The following is a 22,896-nucleotide window of genomic DNA, read 5'->3' as shown; positions in this document are numbered from 1 at the left end:
TATTGCCAACATGTTCGGAAGTTTCATTCATGTCAAATTTGTGCTGATAAGATCAATGCTCCTGCCACTGTGCTAGGCTGGAGGGGCCCAATCACTCATAGTGATGATGTTTGCAGCCATTAACTGCTTGAAAGATCTAAATTGGGTATGTGGTACATAGAATGAAGAACACATTTGGGTATTCCAAGAAGAAAGGAGGGATCTATATCTGTAAGATTTTCTTTTTCTTCACCAATATGCACCATGTCTCAAAAATAATATCGAAAAACATGTTTTGACAGCCTAATTAAAAGAGTTTGCTTGAATTTGTGAACGATTTGCATTGGAATCTCTACCACTTGGAATAAACTACATAAAGTATATTTGATTTGAGGAATTCGGATGTATAATGTTGCCATAACTCTGTTGAACTATAGAATGCTAATTTCTTTTTCAATTTCATGCCAAGGTCTCTTGCCCTTTACTTAGAAACAATTTGAATTGTTGGAAGATGTGGTTTTGAAGTTGCAAAGTATAACTTAATTACTTGTACAAATTGAGATATGGCAAAAAACTTGAAGTCAGTTGACCTCAGTCAATTGTAGTAAACCAAGCAAGGATTAATGTTTTTAGGCGGTAGGTGACTAAAGCGGTTGGGTCAAATTTTTTCAATACGACTACTTTTAAGCTGATAAATTTCTATTTTAAGCTAAACAAACATTCAAGAATCACATTCGTCTAAAAAAAAACAAGCATTCAAGAATCATAATTATGAAAGATTATTCAGAAAAGAACACAAGCATAAGTTCAGCTCATCAAATGTCATTACATATGACTATAAACTATATCAAATTATAAGTATGAAAATGAAAGTAGTAATTTTACATGTTTCTTATGTAGAAAGATGTGCAATTGCTACATTGATGCAAGCACTTGAAGCACAATATGGTAGGATTCTAATCAATCCCAACTATCAAAATTAACTATTTATTTCGTCCAAAATTTCCATGACAAAGTTTTGATTACTATGTTGATTGACTTCCTAAGTAGGTTTAAAATAGGACATCTCTTTCTTCACTGCCCATTTTCACGTGGATGTGGAAAAGTTTTTGCAGCAAAGTTTGGTTATAGCTGGACAATAAAAGATTCGATTGTAGAGTCGTTTAAAGCTTGGAAACACCAGGCTTCACAGTCTCCTTTACGGACTGCTTGGATTAATGGATGCTGTTTGCTTTTATACTTTCTTTGGATGGTCTGCAATCAAATCCGGTTTGAAAATTTAAATTTCAGGACTGATGAGGTGGTGAGTTTAATTTTTTCAGACTTAGTATAGTTTGGCTTTAAAATGGATGGGAGAAAAGTAACTCCTACCATTTTTTTAGATGCAAGAAGACTGGGCCTTCACTTCTCTGTCTTTAGTGCTGCTCCTCCACAAGAAATTTTTTGGTGTCCTCCTGCTGCAGAATGGGTAAAACTAAATATTGATGGGTCTTCTTTAGGCAATCCAAGAAGGTCTGGCGGTGGAGGAGTATTTCGAAATGAAATTGCTGCGGTGGTTTTCAATTTCAGTATTGTTTTAGATATTAAAACCAACTTTGAGGTTGAATTGGAAACTTTCATTCACGTATTACGTTGGGCAAGACATTTACAAATTACAAAGCTTTGGGTAGAAAGTGATTCAAAAGCTGTGGTGACTTTAATACAGCAGAAGAAAATACCTTGGTATATTTTTTATATGTGGAGAGAGTTGCAAGAATATTTGCTGAACTATAGAATGGAAGATTTCACATTGCTATCGTGAAACTAATACAGTGGCAGATTTTTTTGGCAAATTCGGCAGCTAGGACAAGAACTTTTGATATTAACATTCCTTGGTCAGCTTCAATCCTTAATGAACTTGATGTGGATGCCTCTAGACGTCCTAGATTTCGTTTTATAAGTTAGTGGTTTTCTAATTTGAGTAGGAACCAATGAGGAAGGGTGTATTGAGGGCAACAGTTGTTGCGGGTAAGAGAGGTTGGTTCCTTATAAGGTATTAATTGATGTATTTTTAATATTTATTCTTCGCTTAATATAATGATCCTTTTAGCGAAAAAAAAAAAAACTTCTATCTATGTGTTAGTGTGTACCCTAGATATGAGAGTGGAACCAGGTTAATAGGAATAGTTATTTTTGGGTTTCTTTGAGTTGTTTCGCTTTTTTAGGCTTGCAGTCGTAGTTTGTTTTCTATAAGGACAATAGTTCATTGTTTAGTGAATGTTTTGTAATCTTAGATAAGGGTAATAATGTAGCTAGCAATATTAGGCATTTTTTTTTTTAAATTGATTTGTTGGGAAAGTCGATTGTGGTAGAATGACTTGGTTAGATCAATGTGATCCCAAGCCCTTTATAATGGAGTAAAAACTACACTATTACATAATTACCCTTGCATGGGCAATAAGAAATAACAAATTAAGTAAATTAACAAACCAAACCAAACCAACCAACACTTCGCCTTAAGTTGAGGCATAGATGTTCATCAACTTGCCTACAATAAGGGGAAAGTCTCCTTCCTTTGACACAAAATTTGTCAATTTCAATGTGCTTAGTTCGATCACGTTGCACATGATTATTGACTATACTAATGGCAACCTTATTGTCACAATACAACATCATAGCACTTGAAACTTGAACTCCAAGTGTCTTTTAGCAGTCACAATAGCTCACAAGCTCCCCGAACCATAGCTATAGAATTCAACTTCTGTACTAGATAAAGCTACCACATTTTTTATCTTATTCCTCTAAATAACTATGTTATCTCCAATAAAGGTACAATAACCTGAAATTGACTTTCTGTAGGTGACCCAGCCCAGTTTGCATCGTTGTATGCCGCTACCTTTAGTTATCAGTGGGTGACAAAAGTATCCCTTTTCCAGGAGTTCTCTTCAAATACTATGGTATTTTAGTAACAGCTTTCACCAGCCCCACGGCATAAACAATGTCAGGCCTGGTGTGGGGCAAGTAGATTAGCTTCCTTAATAGCCTCTGATATCTTCCTTTGTCCACTGGTTCTCCCTTTTTCTCTTTGAGTTTAGCTCCAGCCTCAATAGGAGTATCAACTGCTTTACACCCCAACTTTCACACTTCTGATAATAAATCTAGAACATACTTCACTTGGGATAGGTACATACCATTCTTTAATTGGGCCACCTCAATTCTTAGGAAGTACTATAGCTTTCCTGGATCTTTAATCTCAAACTCTTTGCCAAGAAAGTCCTTTAGCCTCTGTATTTTTCCACCATCATTCCCTGTGATAACAATATCGTCCACATAAACAATGAGAAGAGTGGTCTTGGTACTTGACTTCTTGACAAATAGTGTATGATCAACATTACTATGCTTGTATCCAGTAGAGGTCACTGCCTTCTCGAGATGTCCAAACCAATATCTAGGAGACTGCTTTAACGCATAAATTGACCTATTCGATCAAAAAACTTTCCTTGTAGTATTGTCATCAGTGAAACCATGTGGAATCTTCGTGTAGACTTCTTCCTCCAACTCCCTATATAAGAAGGCTGAAGGCATTTTGTACATCTAGTTGTTGCATGTTCCAGTCTTTGTTCACAATTAAAGACAAAAGAACTCTGACAATATTCAGTTTTGCAACAAGGGCAAAAGTCTTTTGATAATCAATCCCGTAGGTCTAGTAAACCCCTTGCAACCAATCTAGCCTTCAACCTCTTGATCGATCCATCCATAATCTAATTAACCATAAACACCCACTTACAGCCCACGGATTTTTTCCCTAGAGGAAGTGTGACCAACTCGTAAGTATTGTTTATTTTTTTCATTGTCTGCATTTCCTCTACCATAGTTGCCTTCCATCTTTTATCAGCATAGGATTCCCGCCAACTCTTAGGAACAGAAACAGATGATAGAGAGGATATAAAAGCACAATAAGAGTTAGAGAGAAGAAACATACTTAGCTATGGGATGTTGAGTACAAGATCTAACTCCTTTTCTAATAACAATAGGAAGATCAAAAGAAGGTACCTTAGGGGGAACAATTGAATTTGATTATGGAGCAAGAGACTAAACTGGTAACTTGTCAACTTTCTCCAGCTGCTTTGGCCTATTGTAATTCTTCCTCTGATATGTTTGCATCTCCTTATTTTGGTCAATCTTGTTTTGAAAGACTACAATTATGTGCCTTACAGGAGTGGTCTCTCCCTAACCAGGTTCCTCACAAGGTTCAGATAAAGGAGGGAGAGAATTAGAGTCCTTAGGTATACTCGCTGAAGTCTCCCCTTGGTTAGGAATCTCTTCTTGGACTCTTATGCTATGCTATGGTGGTGTGTGGGAGTTTGTGTCTTGTAGGAAAGCCTAGACTTAGAAAGAAAATCTCTCCTTGGTGACTCCCCCTTGGAGAGGTGTATAGTACGGGCAAGACTATGGCGGTTTGTGGGAGTTTGTGTCATGTAGGAAAGCCTAGACTTAGAAAGAAAACCTCTCCTTGGTAACTCCCCCCTGGAGAGGTGTATAGTACGGGCAAGACTAATGAAAAATCATAAGTAGAACAATTCCACTTCGCAAAAATGTAGGCTTCACAAATTTTTTTTTTCTTCGAAGAGTTCCTAAAGGGGGTTAACCTAGCTTATGAGGCCACTGATAAAGGTTTGACATAATCGAATTCGAATGGACCTGATGAGAAGATGCACCTAGAGTAGAAGTAGATCCTCCAATCAACTCCAACAAATAAAGTCCATTGTCCAATTTAGCACGTTCAATCTCCTTCCAAATTCTAGAAGACATAGTAGGATGAAAAAAAATCAGTTTACAATTCAAGTCATGTATAAGACTAATGATCAAAAGCAAATTATCGAGTAGGAAGGTACATGCAAAACTTTAGAAAATGAAAGGGATGGGGAATGCTAAATGGTTGCTTTTCCAGCAATGGAAGAATAAAAGCTATTAGCAATTCGAACTTTATCTTTCATTGAGATTGGAGAATAATGTAAGAAAAAAGAGGATGGACCTATCATATGATCTGTGGCTCCTGTATCAATTATCCAAGGAGCAGAAACAAAAGAAACATAGAAGCCTGTAAAGGTTTTACTTGATGTAGTCAGATAGGAGTTGGTATGGATAATGGAAGGAGTAGTGGTAGAGGCTGCGCCAGTAGTAGAAGAGTGTAGAATACGTCACAGAGCAGCTAATTCCTCCTAGGAGCAAGGAAGAAAATTCGATCGAAACAGGAATTTCGACCTGTCGAAATTGCAATCGAAACTGGACTTTTTTCTGGAAATTGGAACTTCAATTTCGGGCCTCATATAGACTCAAAGTGATTTGGATTCTTGCATACTACATATTTCAAGCATAATAAACACAATGGAACTAGTATTTTGACAAAAAAAAACCATTGTAAATTTATCATTCAAGTATACTAACAATTGACTGGTTCATACAAGTGCAAATTGTATTGCATACAGACATAGAATCATCATCATACATGAATTGTTTGGTAGAATGGTTACATATACAACAAATCAACAAAATAAAATCACCAACTAGATCAAGTGATGGTGTATCCCATATATTAAGTTGAAGCCTATATATCATATATACATAAAATAAAATACATAATTTTAGAAAATAATTATTAAAATAAAAATGAAAAAATGTTAGCAAATAATAAAAAAAATAAGTTTAACAAAACACAATCATAGATCATAGTCCTAGGCTAAACATATATTAATTTCAAGGCGATACAAGATCATTTAAGGCATGAACAAAACAAAAATAAAAAAAGGGGAAGTTTGGAACTATTGGGTATGGCTCATGCTTCACATTCTATTGTCGCCAGAGTTTCCTTTGTAGCTGTTGTGGCCTAGGAGGTGTTTGGAGGCAAAAAAATGAGCAAAAGAGGTGTTGTGTTAGGGCCCAGGATGAGGCCATGCGGAGGGGAGAGAGAGCATTAGGGTTAGTTGGGGGTAATAAATAGAGGGACAATTGAGTGGAGAGGCTATCGAATATTATGGGAGTGATTTTGGGCAGCCGTAGGCTAAGGGGCACCTCTGGGTGTGGGGGTGACTGGTACCATTAAAACCAGTACTATCTTGTTAATTTCTTGCATTTTTGTATTGATTTTGGGAGGTATTAGTAGGGTTTTATCATGTTTGAAGGCAAAGGAGTCATAAAAATTAGGTGAAAATGGGATAGAAATCAACAAAACTAAGGAAAAACAAGTTGGAATATTGAAATGAAATTTCGGTTGAAACCTCCGAAATGGTCAAAATCTCCGAAATTTTGATCGAAATTTGACACTTCTCCGAAATAATTGGAATTTCATTTCATTTTTGAAAAATGTAGACATTTCGACAATTTCGGTCGAATTTTGTTCTATGCCTGGGAGAAACCAATTTTTGCAGTAGGTGCTATGGGAATAGTCGCAAAATGATTGACCTTCGGTCTGCCCTTCCTTTGTGCCCTCTTTTGCTTAAAATGAACAAGCTTCCCATGGAACTTCCAATAGTTGGCAATTGTATGATATGGTTTATGACAGTGCTCACACTTGACAATCTCTTTGGTTGGATAAAATTTGGTGCTAACAAACTGTAACGCGGACTTTTCAACAATGAGCATGAAGCATGACCAAACAACGGCTTTCCTCACACTGAACGAGGGTATAATACTGTTCGAGTGTAGGAAAAGGTGAATGACTCAACACTTGTTCCTTAATTTGATCATACTCCACATTTAAACCAAACAAAAAGTCATAAACCCATATCTTATCAACATGCTTTCTATAGCCAGCCACATCATCTAGCTTCGTGGGGTGATAGTCCCCATAATGATCCAAATCCTGCCAGAGAGAGCGTAGTTCAGCATAGTACTGAGCTACAGTCAATTATTTCTGGGTAGTCTCATGAAGCTTTTTTCATGGCTCATAAACATGTGGTTGTAGTAGCCTTTTAGATTTGGGCTGTAGTGTCAAGCAATAGGTATCCACGGGAAAGATTTGGATTTATGGAATTCAGCAAGAATGACATGATAAGAGAGTCATTCGAGATTCATTTATCTTTAGAAGCACCTATGGTTGTAAGCTTGATAGTGGTGCTTGTAATGTGTCCAACAAGTCCTCTTCCAACAACAATCAGGTATGAAATCGAAGCTAGATTAAATAATTTGTCCCATCAAATCTTACCGAAAGAAGAGGAAGAGTAGGATAATGTTCTAGGCCGATGAGAGTAGTAGTATCATCTGTGGTTGCCATGTTTCGAAAAATTTCCCGTTCTTCACTTTTTTGAAACAACTGAAACGTCGCAGAATTGAATAACTTGACCACCCAATTACCTAAATAAATCTAGGGATTCAAAGGGTTCATAGGTTAAAAGAACATCATCATTTTTTTTTTGGTGATGATGTGCTGGTTCAGAGGAAACTAGAGATCAATTTCTGGAAAAGAAGTTACATATACAAAATCAACCATAGTTCAATCGGTTCAATGGGCCAAGGTGTTTGATGGAGTTGTGTTTAAAGTAGTTTTGCAATGGAAGAAGACGGAAGAAGAAGAGTCGATGGGTCAAGGGATTCTGTGAATGTCTGTCTTCTGGTTTGTAGCCCTGTGGGGGAAGGGAAAAAAAAAGAGTGGTGGAAGAAGAAGAGTTGTGGTGCTGCAAGTTGCAGGTTTGACGGTAATTAGAGGTCGCAGGTGGAAGAAAAGTCGTTGGGTGGTTGTGGTGCAGGTCTGGGCGACGGTGGTGCAGCAGTGGCATTGGTGGTGGTTGATGCAAGAGCGGCAAGAGAAAGAATCGAATTTTTTTTTTTTTTTTTTTTTTTTGGGGGGGGGGGGGGGGGGGGCTGGGGGCAAGGTCTTCTCTAATTGAGTTTTGGTTCTGATACCATGTTTGGAAAGTTTACCATGGTAGAATGAATTGGTTGGATCAATGTGATCCCAAGCCATTTATTTATAATGGAGTGAAAAGTACACTATTACATAATTACCCTTGCCAGGGAACAAGAAATAACAAATTAAGTAATTTAACAAACCAAACCAACCAGCAGGATGAGAACTCTTGGAGAAGATTGAATAGAGTTGAATGAAATGAAAGTGTGTTTAGTAGAAATGAACCCTAGGGAGATGATTCCCTCTCTGGTCTCCTTTTCTCATCTCTACCTAGTGTTACTGTTCATGGGCACTGTCTGTTCACAGTCCCTTGACAGCAGCTGATGCCTTTGATTCCTGATTGCTTGTCTTTCTTAAAGCCCTAAGCAGTTCTAGGACACACTACTTCATCCTTTCCTTGTAGATAAGTTTTACAAATCTAATCCTCTAGGCTGTTGTCCTACCTCATGATGTTACTTTACAGTTTTTTCTGCTGATGTCCATATTATGTGTTATGTTGCAGTATCATATACTTTTTCTCACTTACAATATCTTGACTGTGTTTAAAGGTATTACTTGGTGAAACTCCTGTGTGTGAAATGGATCGTGTCGAACCTTCCAGAGTTGGCTTGGAAACTGTTATGCAAGTCCTTGAAATTCAGACAAAGTACTGGTCTACACTGAAGCCAACATATTTAAATTTTAAGTCACAATGGGAATCATTTTTTTCGCAGAATAGAAGTGAGTGTTCTGTCCCAACTCTTTTCCTTCTGTGCATTGCTGTCATCTAGCATAAAAAACCTAAACTAGTTCAATAATTCATATTTATCTTATTTTTATATTTAAGCTGACCGGCTGTAACTGTGCACCCAGATTATTTTGGTCGGTTATTATTGTTTATTGTCCACAGTGTTTTGAAGGGAAATATTTGGGTATTGTTCATGTGTGAGATCTGATATGGAAATCCTATGGGGCAGCCTCATTAAGATCTTTGGTCTTGTAAATTCCTGAACATGAGAAGCACGTTCACCCACACGTGCACATTCAATGGGAAATTGATTTGGGTTTCCATCTTGGAATTCAGGAGTTAATTTTTTGTGAGTGCTTTAAACTTTTGCTCACCATGTTTTGCATTAAAAACTTCAGCTACTGAAATTTATTTTGTAGAGAATGTGGAAGAAAAAGACGAGAAAGGAAGTGGACTAGGAGAGAAGGGAATTGTGTAGTAGCGTGGTATGGACCTATCTATTCCTTTAAATGACTTTCATACTCACAGAATATAAGTTCATAAATTAGCTATAACTAGGTCTAACATGAACCCCCTTTTTTAAGGAATAAGCTAAAGTTTACCTATTCATATCGCAAATGTCTATAACCGTCTCTGGATGAGCATTGTCTCACAAACTTTCGATTTTCTGTACAGCCCATCCATGAAAGCTCCTTTGCTTCTGCTGCTTCTTTACTTTGTTTCCCTTCAACATTCTTGTTGTAATTGTTTGAGCTGTTTGTTATTATTTATAAGAAAAACTGTCATGTTATCTTTTGAAACTGAAATTTGAAGTGCCATTCATGTTCTCAGGAGATAGGATTGCACATAGAATAGATACTGTACCCTTCCCCTTCCCCAAGAACACAAAGTGGCTCCATATTTTTCATGTTAAAAAAAGTCGAAAAAAGAAGAAAAGAAAATTCGGTTTTATGCGAACTCAGCCTTTCGTAAGATTTTAAACCTACCGTACATGTAACTCGATACGGTTATGAAGCTGAACTGACCTTATTGGAGGTTGATTTACTTATCTAGGAGTTACTTTGTAATTTTCTATTTTTTGGGTACATCAAATGGGGTTAAAGCTTAACCCAGGAAAACAAAACTACTTTTGAACTTGCTGGTTGTTGTCTGCCATTAGAACCTCCTCTATCTCCTGATGCGCGTCTTGAAAGAATGGCAAACTATTCTCTGGATTAGTTGTTCCTTCGCTATCTATCAGCAGCAGAATTTGACTTTCTAAACACATGATTGAATTTTATGGATTCATGTGCACCAGTGATCTTGCTAACCTCTTCTACCAGTCCTGCCATTCTGCCTTGGATTCGAGTACTGGTTTTTGACATATTGATAGCCTTCAGGGAATCAAATTCAACACTTGGGGGTAGAAGCCCTCTTGTGACAGCTATTCGGACTCTTGCTCCGCCTCCAAAATACTGACTTCAGTAACTCACTGGACAAAACCTCCACTTCATTAGTAATTTTCTATTATTATTTTTGTTATTATAATTATTATTACTACTACTACTACCATGGTGGAAGATCTCGCTCTCAAGGGAGATCTCGCCACCTTGAAAAACCGAGATCTCGACCATCTCGGCAAGATGTCGGTCAAGATATACAATTTTCTGGCGTCAATTTGGTGGCCCATCTCAGTGGGTTTTAGCCTTTTAGGGTCCCAATTGGGTTGAAACTTTATATTTAGCCTATTTAAGGACTTTTGAACAAATTGGTGGCCTTGGATTTGTTAGAAAACAACCCTAAGTATGATTTCTAAGTCTATACATAGTGTGAAACCGAAATGTTGTAGGATTAGAGAATGCAAGGTTATATAACATGTAATATAAAACCTTTAATGAAAGGCAAGTGTATCAAATACATCAAGTAACCTAAATGTTATCAAAATTCCATCCATTTGAGTATCACAATCTCAATTTTCAGAAATAGAATAATAAAATTATACAACCATTAGAAGTTTTGTATAAGTCATTAAATCATAAGTTCATAAGACAAGTAGAGAATGATTGATCTTCCTTCGATGTTGTAGATGTGCTAACAGTAGTTGCAAGTGAAAATCCAGCCGAAATCTACAAAAAAAAAGCAAAAATTGAGAGTTCCTGTTAGATCTAGGGCGAGATATGATGAGATAATTGAGGTCCCCCCCCCTCTCCTCCGGTCTTTCGCTTTCTGTTATTGGGTTCTGATTTTTAGCATTCAAGTTCTTTCTTGTTTTGATTTGTTTAGGGTTCTGAATTGGAACCCTTGACCATCTTATGATTGTGGATGAAGCTTTGTGCAATCTGAGATTCTCATCTTCTCGATGGTGGAAATAACATTATGTACTCAATCTAGAAGACCCATTTTGGATGCCTGTTGCGGCTGATTGAAATGAATCACTTTGAGATCTGATGAGATGCTGGCTGTCAGTGAGCAATCCTCCTGAGTTAATGGAGAAAGCTACCGGAAAGAGTTAACGGTGTCCTCTTTGTTGGTTTCTGTCTTCTTTTGGTTATCATTCTTCTACGTCTTTGTTACCGTTGGAGCAGGAATATTCCATCAGAAAACCTTTTAATGTTGAATCATCAGCTTGACCATTTTCTTGCCTTCTCTCTTTTTCCTCCGCCTGCATGGTCATCATGTCTTGTTTTTCTTCTGTTTCAACATCTACTTTTCTTTTTTTGCTGCTGCTTCATGTCCTTATATCTAGAGATGATTGAAGCAACAGGGAAAGAGACCTGATGATTGAGTTCAGCACAGTGCATTCTTTAGTTTTAGGGTCTAATCTGATTGATTACAGATTGAATTTTGCTGAGGGAATCCAGGTGGTGGTAATCAATGAGATGAACACGAGAAATTGTGACTCCTGGTGGGTTATAGCAGCCTCAAGTGGTCGATGGAGATGAGCTCTGATTATTCTTGGAGTTGCAGGTTTCCTGTAGTTAGAAGAAAGGAAATGGAGAGGAAAAATAGAAGGTAAAGAAAGGTCAAAATGGCTTTTGAAAGTTTAGATCTAACAGTTCAATCAGAATAGGATATGTGTGATGTATTTATGTTCTCGTGGGGTATCTCTGAATAAGACATTATTATTCTTATTGTCTGTTAGCCTTAGTTGCACTAAGTAATGAGCTGAGTTTTCTATAGTTTACTTCCAAAAAGGGAGTATAACTAGCAAATGGTTCAAGTCTTTTGGTCTTGGCCAATATTAAAACAAAACGGCGATCAATTTTTTTTGTTGAAATGGACCAAGGTTTCACCTAAATATATCGGTTTTTACAACAATGAAATGGGGTCAAATTCCGAATTTTCAAACCTGGTTCCTTAGATATATGCATTAATCCCATCCTAAGATGGATTGGATTGATTAAATTCTAGTTTCATTGAATGTGCTTGCTAGAAATAATGACTGGTTCAATTGATGCACTCCTCTTTCTTTCGTCTCTATCACTGCCTCGTTCTTCTTTTCCAGTTTGAGTTCTTTCATTATTCTGGCTTGTTTCATCATCGTCTTATATTTTCTATTGCTTTCTTCAATTATCCATTGTATTTTGGTAATCCTGTCACTGCTTGTGACTAGTGGAACCGCTCAAGTGCAGAAAGACCATCAGAACTCAGTTGGGATATCGTGGATTGAACTTAGATTCAAGGTTGTTCTGTGTCACTCTAGAGTGACTCAGATTATAGCCTGAGGCTGGAGATGATGTAACCTCCAAATTGAGGGCCAGTCGTCAGGATCAATTAAGTTGAATTCGGCAGTAAATTATGGTTGCTTAAACCTTGTTCTTATGATGTAGAGGCTGATTGAGAGTTGTTAGGTCTTGGGAATAGGGCTAATAAGATTCGAGTATGGCCTAGAGATTAAGGTTTAATAGAATTCAAGTCTGGACACTGCTGTAATTTAAAATTCAGAATTGAGATCTCAAGCTTAGTATTTTGACAGTTAGGGTTTCTAGGGGGATGGCTGGGGTTAGGGTTACAGTCGAAGGTAAAGGAGGGGTTAGGGAAGGTAACCCTAAAGGAAATTAGGGTTTGGAAGTTATGAGTCAAAGCAGGGTTAGGGTTTCTAGGGTCTGAATGAAGAAGATGAAGTTAGGTTTTACTAGGGTTTTGGGAGAAGGGAGGGACTGTAATTAGGGTCGTAGGTAGGGGAGAGAGAGGGGAGTTAGGTTCTGAAAGGGGATAGGTATTGAGTATGGGTTTAGAAGATCTAGGGGTTTAGGGTTTGGGAAAATTCTGGATTTTAGGATTCTAGAAATTCCTGTGCTACTGCAAGGGGAGAAGAAAAAGTAGGAACAAGAGGAGCTGGGTAATGGAAGGGGATAGAGGGAATGGGGTAGGGATGGGTGGGGAATGCTGCCGCAGGAGTGAGGGGGGAAAGGGGAGGGGCTTGTTATAAGTGAGTGTGTGGGGATTGAAGGAATTAGGGTTTGGGGATTTGGGAGGAGGCTGCAGGTGGGGGAAAGAAAAGGGAGAAGGTAGGGCTGGGGTGTAGCTTGGCTGTACTTGAAGATGGCAATGGGGTGGAAATTTAATCACACACGCAAGTCATCCCTCCTAGCGACAACTGACTCCTCTCTTGGTGCCTTCAGTGTCAAATTTCATTAATCAATCAACTTGACAAGGGGGACCCTAATATAATAACAAAGTAAAAGTAGATTTGGACTCCTGGAATCATGCTGTATCTAACCAAAACCAATTGAGACTCAAAAGGTGGTGGAAAAATAACCAAAATTGCCTCCCATGTGGTTCGGCCTTCCTGTAAGGCCGCAGGGATCTGGGTGTGAAGTTCAGCCCCAAATTTCATGATATATTTTTGTTTGCAGGCTGCCAAAATGGAACCATTTGTGATATATAAAAATGGCTAGGTTTTGCCTTTTCCCCTCATCCGAGTACAGTTGTATAGTTGGGCATTAGAGGAATGTAGCAAAAGCGAGGATTTGTTGTGTTGTTTGAAGATTGTGCAAGATTCAAGCTTGAATTTCTTCTTCTTCTTCTTCTTCTTCTTCTTCTTTTTCTTCTTCTTCTTTTTTTTTTTTTTTTTTTTTTTTTTTTTGTTGTTGTTGTTGTTGTTGTTGTTGTTGTTGTTGTTGAATTTTAGAATTGAAAGAGAAAAAGAGATATGCACTTGGTGATAAACATTGATGTTCTTTTCATGACACTGTAGCTTGATATATGACTTCACAAGGCCAGAATGTTTTCAGTTAAATATTCTCTAAATTTTTTAGAAGAAATTTACTTACAATGGAATTTAAACCCCAAAAAAAAGAAGGAATTAATCCTGAGTCATTTTTTATGTTCTTCCTCATGGAGTTGTACTTTTCATTTGGAAGTTAATTATTTGAAATTTGTATTTTGAGAGTATTTACAGAATTTACATAAAGTTCTGAAAATATTGGAGAAATTTCTGCTTTAGGTTGACAATTCTAAAAGGTTAATGAAAATATAATAATGATTTGTATCTCATTCCATTGTTATTTTTGATAAACTATGATAATTTGATTTTTAGAGTTGGTTTGGGAATCGCTCCCATAAGTGATAAGCTTCGAAAAAGTCATTTGAGGTGGTACGGCCACGTTCAACAAAGACTATAAATGCCCCTGTATGGAGAAGTGATATAATACAGATTGAAGTGATTAGAAGAGCTAGGGGTAGACCTAAGATAACCTTAAGAGAAATGGTGAGAAATGATATGCATAGTTTATGCCTTGTATCTATGAGAAATGATATGCATAGTTTATCCCTTGTATCTATCATGACCTCAAACAAAATTGATCGGAAGGCAAGAATCCATGTAGCGGACCCCATTTAGTTGAGACAAGGCTTATTGTTGTTGTATCATGTATGATATTTTGATTTTTAAATAAATTTATATAAAACTATTTCTAAAAGAAAGAAAGAAAAAAAAAGAAGATGTTTTATAGGTCTTAAATGATGTAGTATAGCTAATAATTAATGTATGATTTGATGTTAAGTGTACAAGAACTAAGAAGATTGCGCACTGATCATGGTGGAAGTGGATATAAATCATGGAGGCATGGAGTGCCTATAGAAATGCCATGAAGAGGTTAGAATGTGATTCATGTGGCAAGGTTGTAGGTTGAGATTGTCCACCAGACTGCAAATTCACATTTGGCTGGTGGCTACAGGGAATATTCAAGTTGTTTTGCTGTACATGTTCTAGTACTGAGCAGTCTCTGTAATAGGTCATTTAAGAGAATTTATATGGTGTACTCGACCACCCAACCTAAGTCAAAATTCTAGTTTGGTTTTTATATTTGAATGTTTAGAGGGGCACAAAATAGAGTTTCCAGTAAGTTTCATGACCTAAGGGTTGGCCATTTAACCCTCAAAAAACATAAAGTCATTTTTGATGTTTTACCTCGTGGAGTTGTACTTTTCATTTGGAATTTAATTATTTGAAATTTGTATTTTGAGGATTTACAGAATTTTCATAAAGTTCTGAAAATATTGGAGGAATTTCTGTTCTAGGTTGACAATTCTATGAGGTTAATGAAAATATAATAATGATTTGTATCTCATTCCATTGTTATTTTTGATAAACTATGATATTTTGATTTTTAGAGTTGGTTTGGAAGTTGCTCCCATAAGTGATAAGCTTCAAGAAAGTCATTTGAGGTGGTACGGCCACGTTCAACAAAGACCTATAAATGCCCCTGTATGGAGAAGTGATATAATATAGATTGAAGTGACTAGAAGAGCTAGGGGTAGACTTAAGATAACCTTAAGAGAAGTGGTGAGAAAGGATATGCATAGCTTAGGCCTTGTATCTATCATGGCATCAAACAGAACTGATTGGAAGGCAAGAATCCATGTAGCCAACCCCATTTAGTTGAGACAAGGCTTATTGTTGTTGTATCATGTATGATATTTTTATTTTTTTAAATAAATTTATATAAAACTATTTCTAAAAGAAAAAGAAAGAAAAGAAAAAGATTAATAACGTTTTTGTATCAAGGAAAAAATATTAGTTTGTAAACAAGAGATAAAATAATCATATGATTGTTTTATAGGTCCTAAATGATGTAGTATAGCTAATAATTAATGTATGTTTTAATGTTAAGCGTACAAGAACTAAGAAGATTGCACACTGGTCATGGTGGAAGTGGATATATATCATGGAGGCATGGAGTGCCTATAGTAATGCTATGAAGAGTTTAGAATGTGATTCTTGTGGCAAGGTTGTAGGTTCAGGTTGTCCACCAGACTGCAAATTGGCATTTGGCTGGTGGCTACAGGGAATATTCTAGTTGCTTTGCTGTACATGTTCTAGTATTGAGCAGTCTCTGTAATAGGTCATTTAAGAGAATTTATATGGTGTACTCGACCACCCAACTAAGTCAAAAATCTAGTTTGGTTTTATATTTGGATGTTTAGAGGGGCACAAAAATAGAGTTTCCAGTAAGTTTCATGACCTAAGGGTTGGCCATTTAACCCTCAAAATACATTAAGTCCTGCAGGAAAAGAGATTTTGACAGATGCTTTGGTTTTGGTAGAATTATCATCATTTCATGACTGGTCAAAACCCAGCTGCAAATCGACTTCAGTAAGTTAATTTCTTAGCTGATCTTTTGGGTGGTCTCTTGTATTCAAGAGGGCTTAGAGTTGGGATGCAAACTCTGAAGCCCCATTGGGTTTCTTATGGGTGTGTTTTATCAACCATGGGTTAACATGTATTCTGCCCTGAATTACTTATAAAAACAACATTGTCGGTTATTACTTAAAAGCCCCATACTTAGTGAAGTTACAGTGCTTCTATTTTCTTCTAAATATAGTTCAGCAAAATCTTCTAAATTATTTACGCATCCAAGTCTCCAAAATACTTTTGTCTTTTCAAACTTTACGAGATTGTCGCTGCTCCTTTAAAATTGAGTCATTCATTGTCTGTGGATCCATAGTGACAGAAGTTAGGTTTTGAACCATAGGTAGCATTAGACTTCTGTGGTAGTGTTTATGTTATTACTATCATCATCATCATCAAATTTTTTTTTTTGGTAGACAAAGAAGTGGAGTATTTTTCTTTTTTTTTTTTTTTTCCTTCTTTCTGTGGAAGCATATCTATTGTTTCTTTGGGTTGGGCTTGAGATTTTGCAGTTTGTGCAACCATTAAATTGACATTAAGACTGCTGTTTCAATTCTATCCTATCGAAAGTCTATTCATGGAAGCTCAAGTTACTTATTATGTATGGTAAAAGGCCTTAGAAAGGTAATGACTGTTAGTTTGGAGTATCAGTCCTACCCTATTAAAACAATAGCTACATTCTCTTAATTTGTTATTTACACTTTTGATGATCTTCTATTAAGTTTCGAAAAACAAATTGACACTGGCCAGGAGCATGGTTCCTGTGCCTAGAAGCAGGGTGGAGCAAAATGATCACTCCTGAAAATTTTTATCTCATTCTTCATCAAATTATGTGTGTTGCAGAGAAAATGGCTAAGAAGAAACGACGGCTAGGAGGACCAAAATGGTGGTTCTGGGGACGAAAAAGGTTGCTGTATCATGTGTTATATGGGCCATTGCGTGTAAAGGCAAAGTCACGGGGAAAAGCTTTCTGCTAATTTTTATCTCCTGCATCCTCTATAGACTTCCTTGTGCTCTGGCTTTGTGGTTTCTTATTCTAGGTTGGTTTCGTGGGCACCATTTTTGTATGAAAAGCATAATCTGCCATTTTCGATAGGTTTAGCTAATTGAAGTATTGGCATTGGGTAATCAGGCTCTGGATCATTTGTCAATTTCATAGAAAAATGAAATTTTTTGTTTATTAGAAGGGTGTTGGTCATGGTAATCTCATACCCTGTACTGTTATGTTGGGAAAGACCCCTGAATGAGATGGCTAGGAATTTGGAACAATTCTTGATATTTTGGATGTTAGAAGATAGCAGGAGAGGAAGAGTGGACATGTTGGTTGCCTGTCAATGTTTAATTTGTACAGCAACAAAGCCAAGTTAGCATATTTGCTATTCTATCCATAGAAAAAGAAGTTGCCATATTTGGAGTTGTGCATCGCAGGAACCAATTATGTAAAGCGTCTTCTACCTGAAGGCATGTATGTCATACCTAAGAGATTGGTCTTGCATCTCATATACAGAAGGTTGATCTGTACCCTGTTGTTGAGAATTTGGATTGAGTGAGTCTTGCATGCTCTACATTAATCTGGAGATTTGGCTAAGCAACAGCTCCCTTTCCTCTGTTTTGCCTCCTCTCTTTCTGTGTGGGTGTAAATTTTTTAATTGCCAGATATGAATAGCATTTGTCGCAATCTGGGCATTAAATGTTCGGTACATCATGAAAATTTTAACATCTTCAAGTGTCCTGTGTCAGTTTGTTGCCTTGACGGATGGGTCACAGGCTCACATCTTCAAGTAGTCTTAGGAAAGAAATATCGATATCTATAGCAAAGATTGAATACTATTCTTTTTTCTTTTAAATATTAAAATTTTTATAGGAGTTTTTCCCCCTTTTATCAAAAGAATCTATATGAATTGAATGGTTACTTCCAGATCCCCTCATTCTATATCATCTAATGGTTCAAGGCATCACCATATATGACAAAGCTTGTACAAATTTTTGCATTTCACTGTATTTATCTGTTGAGTGTGAAAAGAAAAGATTAAGCTATTTTGCAAAGAAACATCCTCTCGTGAGGGCCTCTGGGCTTGACAGAGAATCTTATCCAAAAGGTGAAGGTGTTCTCAATGTCAGATCGCCTCTTCTTACAGTTTAGACGTATTCGAGTATTTCAACAGGTACTTATAAATAGGCCCACCACTTAGTTGGATACGTTCCTTCTAAGTGGGCCTACACCACGTGAGAGAGCTTCTGATATTTGAATTTTGCTCTCTCTCTCTCTCTCTCTCTCTCTCTGAACAAGACACGTTCTAAAGCAGAGATTTTTATTTAGAGCAGAGAAAAGAGAGACTAAAAGCATGATATTGGTGTCGGAAATGCTTTCTCTCTCTTTAAATGATTACCTCTCTCTCTCTCTCTCTCTCTCTCTCTCACTTTCCCTTTTTTTTTTTTTTTTTGGGGTAGAATCTTCCTTTCTTTCTTTCTTGATTTCATGATGATTAGGTAGGTTTATATTTCATTGCCTGTTTTTGTTCTTGCTACCCATTGGAGGGGGTGAAGCTCCCATGGAAGGTCTGATTCTCACTTATTATAGATTGGCTTGAGATGGGAGACCGCATGCCAAGACTAAGTGAGGTAGATGACATTAATGGGATCTCCTCTCTCATCAAAATATATTTTATTCAGATGGGCCTTAACCCTATAGAGGAGCTACATTAATCCTTGAACACTTCCAAAGGACATGATTGAGAAGACCCACTTCTCCATAGGGTTCTCAAAAGCCCTTTTGGTGATTCCCTCAACTCGAAAACCAATGAAGATTAATCATGGAGAAGCTGATTTGTATTCATTACTTGATATGAACATGACCAAGTCTTTCTTCTCTGATTTTATTCAACTTGTAATCAGAAGAGAGCAACATAATATTCACTTTCATACAACTAAAGAAAGATTATTCCCCAATGTTTCAACCCTTAAAAAAAAATCTTTGAATCATGGACCCATCTTACACAATCCAAACGATGTAGAAGGCCACCACGTACATGACTTCCAAATCAAGAATAATACCATTGAAAGCAACATTTTTACACTGATAACTTTTGATACTGAACCCAACTGGGAAAGGTTGATACCTTTCTGGATTTTGACTGAATTTGAAGTTAAAAACATATCCTCTCTTATCTTTACCATTGTCAATGTCAAAAGCTCGGGCACCATTGGTGTTTAACTGCAGGGTGGGTATATTGAGGAGTCATCATTTCCTATTGGTGCAATGTTTGTGGCGCCACCGGGTAAGCTACCGGGACAACATACGGAGGAGGATGTGGATGAGAATGAGGAGGATGATGATGATGATGATGATGCCCTGGAGGAGGGAACATAACTGGTGTCCCAACTGCTGAAACCATATGCCCGGTGGCCGGAACTGGCTGACCCATCGGAGCTCCGTACATTCCCATACTAGCCATGTTCATTGGCGGCCGATGTTTCATCGATGGGCTGCCGGTTGTGGCGGCGCCGCCACCTATGCCAGTGGCTGGTGTAGGAGTTGAGGTCATATGCGCTTGTTGGCCTGTAATGGGGCCTTGAGCTGAAGAGACATCTCCACTGTTTACACTAGTAATATCATGTATGCTAGATCTTCTCCTGTCCCTATTCATTGAATTCAACCGGATGAAGTACTTCTGGGCATGACTTGCCACCTGAGTTGGTGTCCTTGAAATCACAAAGTTTCTTGATATGCTTCTCCAATCCCCTTTACCAAATTTATCAAGCCCTAACAAGAATAACCTGTAAAAAAAACCAAAGCCGCCATATACAAATTCTAATTATAGGATCGAAACACAAAGACCCTTTACATATATACAATTCAAAAATTCAGTATTAAAGAGAAGTGATATTAGTATATATACCTATGCTCTTCCTCAGTCCATGGGGTTCCTTTCCGGCGCTCTTGGTCTGACTTAGACCCATGTTTGGATCTATGTCCAGTTCCGGCCAATTCGCTACTTAATCCGGCGAAGCTGGTATTGGATCTCCGATCAGTAGAAGTAGAAGCAGAAGCAGAAGCAGAATTAGTATTGAAAGGTGGGTTTTCTTTCTTTATGGTAATCTCCGCAGAGGTGTAAGAAGGGATAGGAACTAAACCAGCTTCAATTGCAGTGATGTCTTCCAAAAGCATCTCATAGTGTTGCTTCAGCTGTGAAAGGGTTTTGGTTGGAATAATGGAAGCAATGTTATCCCATCGATCTTCTTCATTAGAGTTGTTGTTATCACTGTCGTTGCTGATGGACCAGTGCATGGCAATTGCATTCTCAAAAGCTTTCTCTTCTTCTCTACTCCATTGATCTTCTTCTGTAGTAGCCATGTCTTACTTGTTGTTTCAATTCAAATCCAACATGAAAGAGGGTTTTTTCTTATCAGAGAATGGAAAAAGAACAAAGGAGAAACTCATGTTTAGGCATTTAGTGAGAAACTAGTAATGAAAGAGGAGAGAATGCGCAGGATAACAAGGGAAGCCACACAGGAGGTGCAGGATAAAGAGGAAAGCTTTGCTAATTATCAATGGTGGACCACTTTGAGGTTGAAGGGATGGGTGACTGTCACATTGATACAACACTACATATTAGCCTCTCTCTCTCTCTCTCTCTCTACCTTCATATTGCATGATTGATTGCTAGAATGCTACTTGCTGTTGTCAAGATTCAACTACACAGTGAGTATTGAGTAGAAAAAAAGGAAAAAGAAAATTTTGAAAAAGAATAATCACTGGGTCACGAGTGAGGCAAGGGTGAGAGAGAGAGAGGGTAAGAGAGGGAATCTTGTTAACAACCATCAGTCAACTTGGAGAGATGGAAAGAGAGATGGAAAGAGAGAAAATTGAAAGAGAGAGAGAGAGAGAGGGAGACAGATTCTGGGCAAGAAAGAGGCAAATCCATGGAATTTTGTGTAGAAGAGGCATTGGGGGCTTTTTCATACAGACGTGGCCTTTTCTCCATTACTCGTTTAGTCTGAGGTGCACCGTTTAGCCTTTCTCTTTCCTTTTTAATGCCCTTTTCTGTTTTTATTCTCTTCTCTCTTCTCTCTTCGGATTCTTTATTTATTTTTATTTTTTTAAAACCAGGCTTAGCATCAACAAATCAACAAGGATTCTACCTAAAAAAACAAACAAATCAACTAGGATTTTATTTTACAGTTTGGGTTTTCTCAAGTGCCTTTCAATTTGTCGTCTAGAATGTGTGGAATCTAAGGATAAAAAACCATAGTTCTTAAATAGATATGCTTGGTGTTTGGAACAAAGAACAGAAAAAGGATGCTTGGTGTTTGATAGAATAAATGGTTTGTACCAATTAACAAATTTAAGGGTTTGAAGAATAATTTCTACACATGCAACTGAAGGAGCAAAAACTTATAAAATAGCCTTCACCGCAATGATCTCCAAAGATGATTGTCATCTTTGCGCAACCTGTCCTTTCCCTCTCTTGCTCTTATTTCTGTTCCTTAATTCGAAAACTAGATTTCTTGAATAGTTACACAAGCGAGAAATATTTTTTGAATGAATTTATCAAACCTACATTTCCAAGTCCAAGCAAAAGAAACATGCAAAAGTAGTTTACTAAGGTAAGTGCACATTTAAGGAAATGTGGAAACTAATGTAGAGTAACTGTACAGTGAAAATCTATCTCTATTTGGTTGTTGGTGGTATTGGTATTTTTTTAGTGCCTATTAATTGTAACCATATAAACTACTCTATTTTGGAGAGCATCACTTCCTAGTTGTTGTTTAACACAAGTGTTGTTCTCCACCTAACCAAAAACCAGCGGTAGTGGTTCACTTGAATATCACATATTTCTGCAATCCACAAAGTTTTTCTTCATTAATTAGTAGTGGCATGGCCAATTAATATTAGGGAAGGAGAAGTAGTATGTTGTGATGTTTGCGAGGCCTGCATGTTGTATACTTGTCACGTTATTTTAACCAAAAAAAGGATGATCGACATAGGGATGATTGTGGCAAACAATCCTTAGAGGCAAACACTTTCCTATTCCTAAATTCCCAGATGTAATAACAAGTTAGAAGGATACATGAAATAAAAATAAAAAAAAGGGCGTAACTTACAAGACTTGGACAAGGAAATAGTGAAGGATCTTAATAAAGACCAGAGTTGAGTAACCTCCAAAAGGACATTTTGAAGCAAGGAAGGATTTTGATATTCCACAAGAAATGCCACCAAGACCTGATCTTAGGCAAGGAAGGAAAAATCAGTGAAATATCACCGAAACTCGACGATATTTCACTGTTTTGTTACATGGTGATACGAAAGCTAGGCCAAAATGAACTTTACTAAAAGTTGCGGGAAAATTGCCAATTTTCTGGCGGATTGGTGAAATACAGGCAAAAATCGCCAAAACTTCACATAAATCTCTTTGCTACTTTCTTGCCCTTATATCTCTTCTTTGCTTGAAAACCAAAACTAGAAGTCACATTGAAACTTTCCTTGCTACCCTAAAGCTGCTTCAAAGCTTCTTATTCATCTCTTCATTTGCAATGTTAGAAATAGAGACATCTCCAATCTCCATCCATAACAAGACATCTTCCACATCCGCAGTCACCGGCAAATCTAGGGCCCAAAGTCCCAATTAGGGAAAGGGGTTAGGCCGTTAGAGGAACCCATGAAGTAAGGAATGTTATTAACACCTCCCA

General features: G+C 37.3%; 2 protein-coding genes across 11 annotated transcripts in view; one reads left to right on the top strand and one right to left on the bottom strand.

The window, feature by feature from the left end:
* HDA15 (histone deacetylase 15) overlaps nt 1-18,384 on the top strand; it is a 66,119-nt gene extending 47,735 nt beyond the window's left edge. For 4 of the 10 annotated variants that reach the window (XM_089158190.1, XM_089158187.1, XM_089158189.1 and 1 more), the window contains exons 18-19: nt 8,413-8,584; nt 17,050-18,381. In XM_089158190.1, the coding sequence (XP_089014316.1) occupies nt 8,413-8,584; nt 17,050-17,183 (306 nt within the window). In that variant the 3' untranslated portion in view covers nt 17,184-18,381. Of the gene's footprint in view, nt 1-8,412; nt 8,585-9,010; nt 9,077-17,049 lie in introns of those variants that run through there. The other 6 variants (XM_089158184.1, XM_089158183.1, XM_089158186.1 and 3 more) reach the window with 3 other exon arrangements.
* Nucleotides 18,385-18,969: 585 nt separating this feature from the next.
* On the bottom strand, nt 18,970-20,979 carry LOC149012429 (Duplicated homeodomain-like superfamily protein). The gene is made up of 2 exons (XM_089159880.1): nt 20,106-20,979; nt 18,970-19,983 (listed from the first exon to the last, which is right to left on the bottom strand). The coding sequence occupies exons 1-2, from the start codon at nt 20,558-20,560 to the stop codon at nt 19,455-19,457; spliced, it is 984 nt and encodes a 327-aa protein (XP_089016006.1). The 5' UTR covers nt 20,561-20,979; the 3' UTR covers nt 18,970-19,454.
* Between the last annotated feature and the right edge of the window lie 1,917 nt (nt 20,980-22,896).

Source organism: Hakea prostrata, chromosome 6 (assembly GCF_041222555.1).
Source record: "Hakea prostrata isolate BN-2017 chromosome 6, UWA_Hpros_2, whole genome shotgun sequence".
NCBI classification, from domain to species: Eukaryota; Viridiplantae; Streptophyta; class Magnoliopsida; order Proteales; family Proteaceae; genus Hakea; species Hakea prostrata.
Note: the sequence above shows the minus strand (reverse complement) of the source record. Positions and strands in the feature narration are given on the sequence as shown.

Bases quoted from the DNA above. Each gene is read 5' to 3' on its own strand.
- LOC149012429 (XM_089159880.1), bottom strand. From the start codon at position 20,560: ATGGCTACTACAGAAGAAGATCAATGGAGTAGAGAAGAAGAGAAAGCT. The intron at 19,984-20,105 runs GTATATATACTA...TTTTTTTTACAG, and splicing joins TGGACTGAGGAAGAGCATAG to GTTATTCTTGTTAGGGCTTG.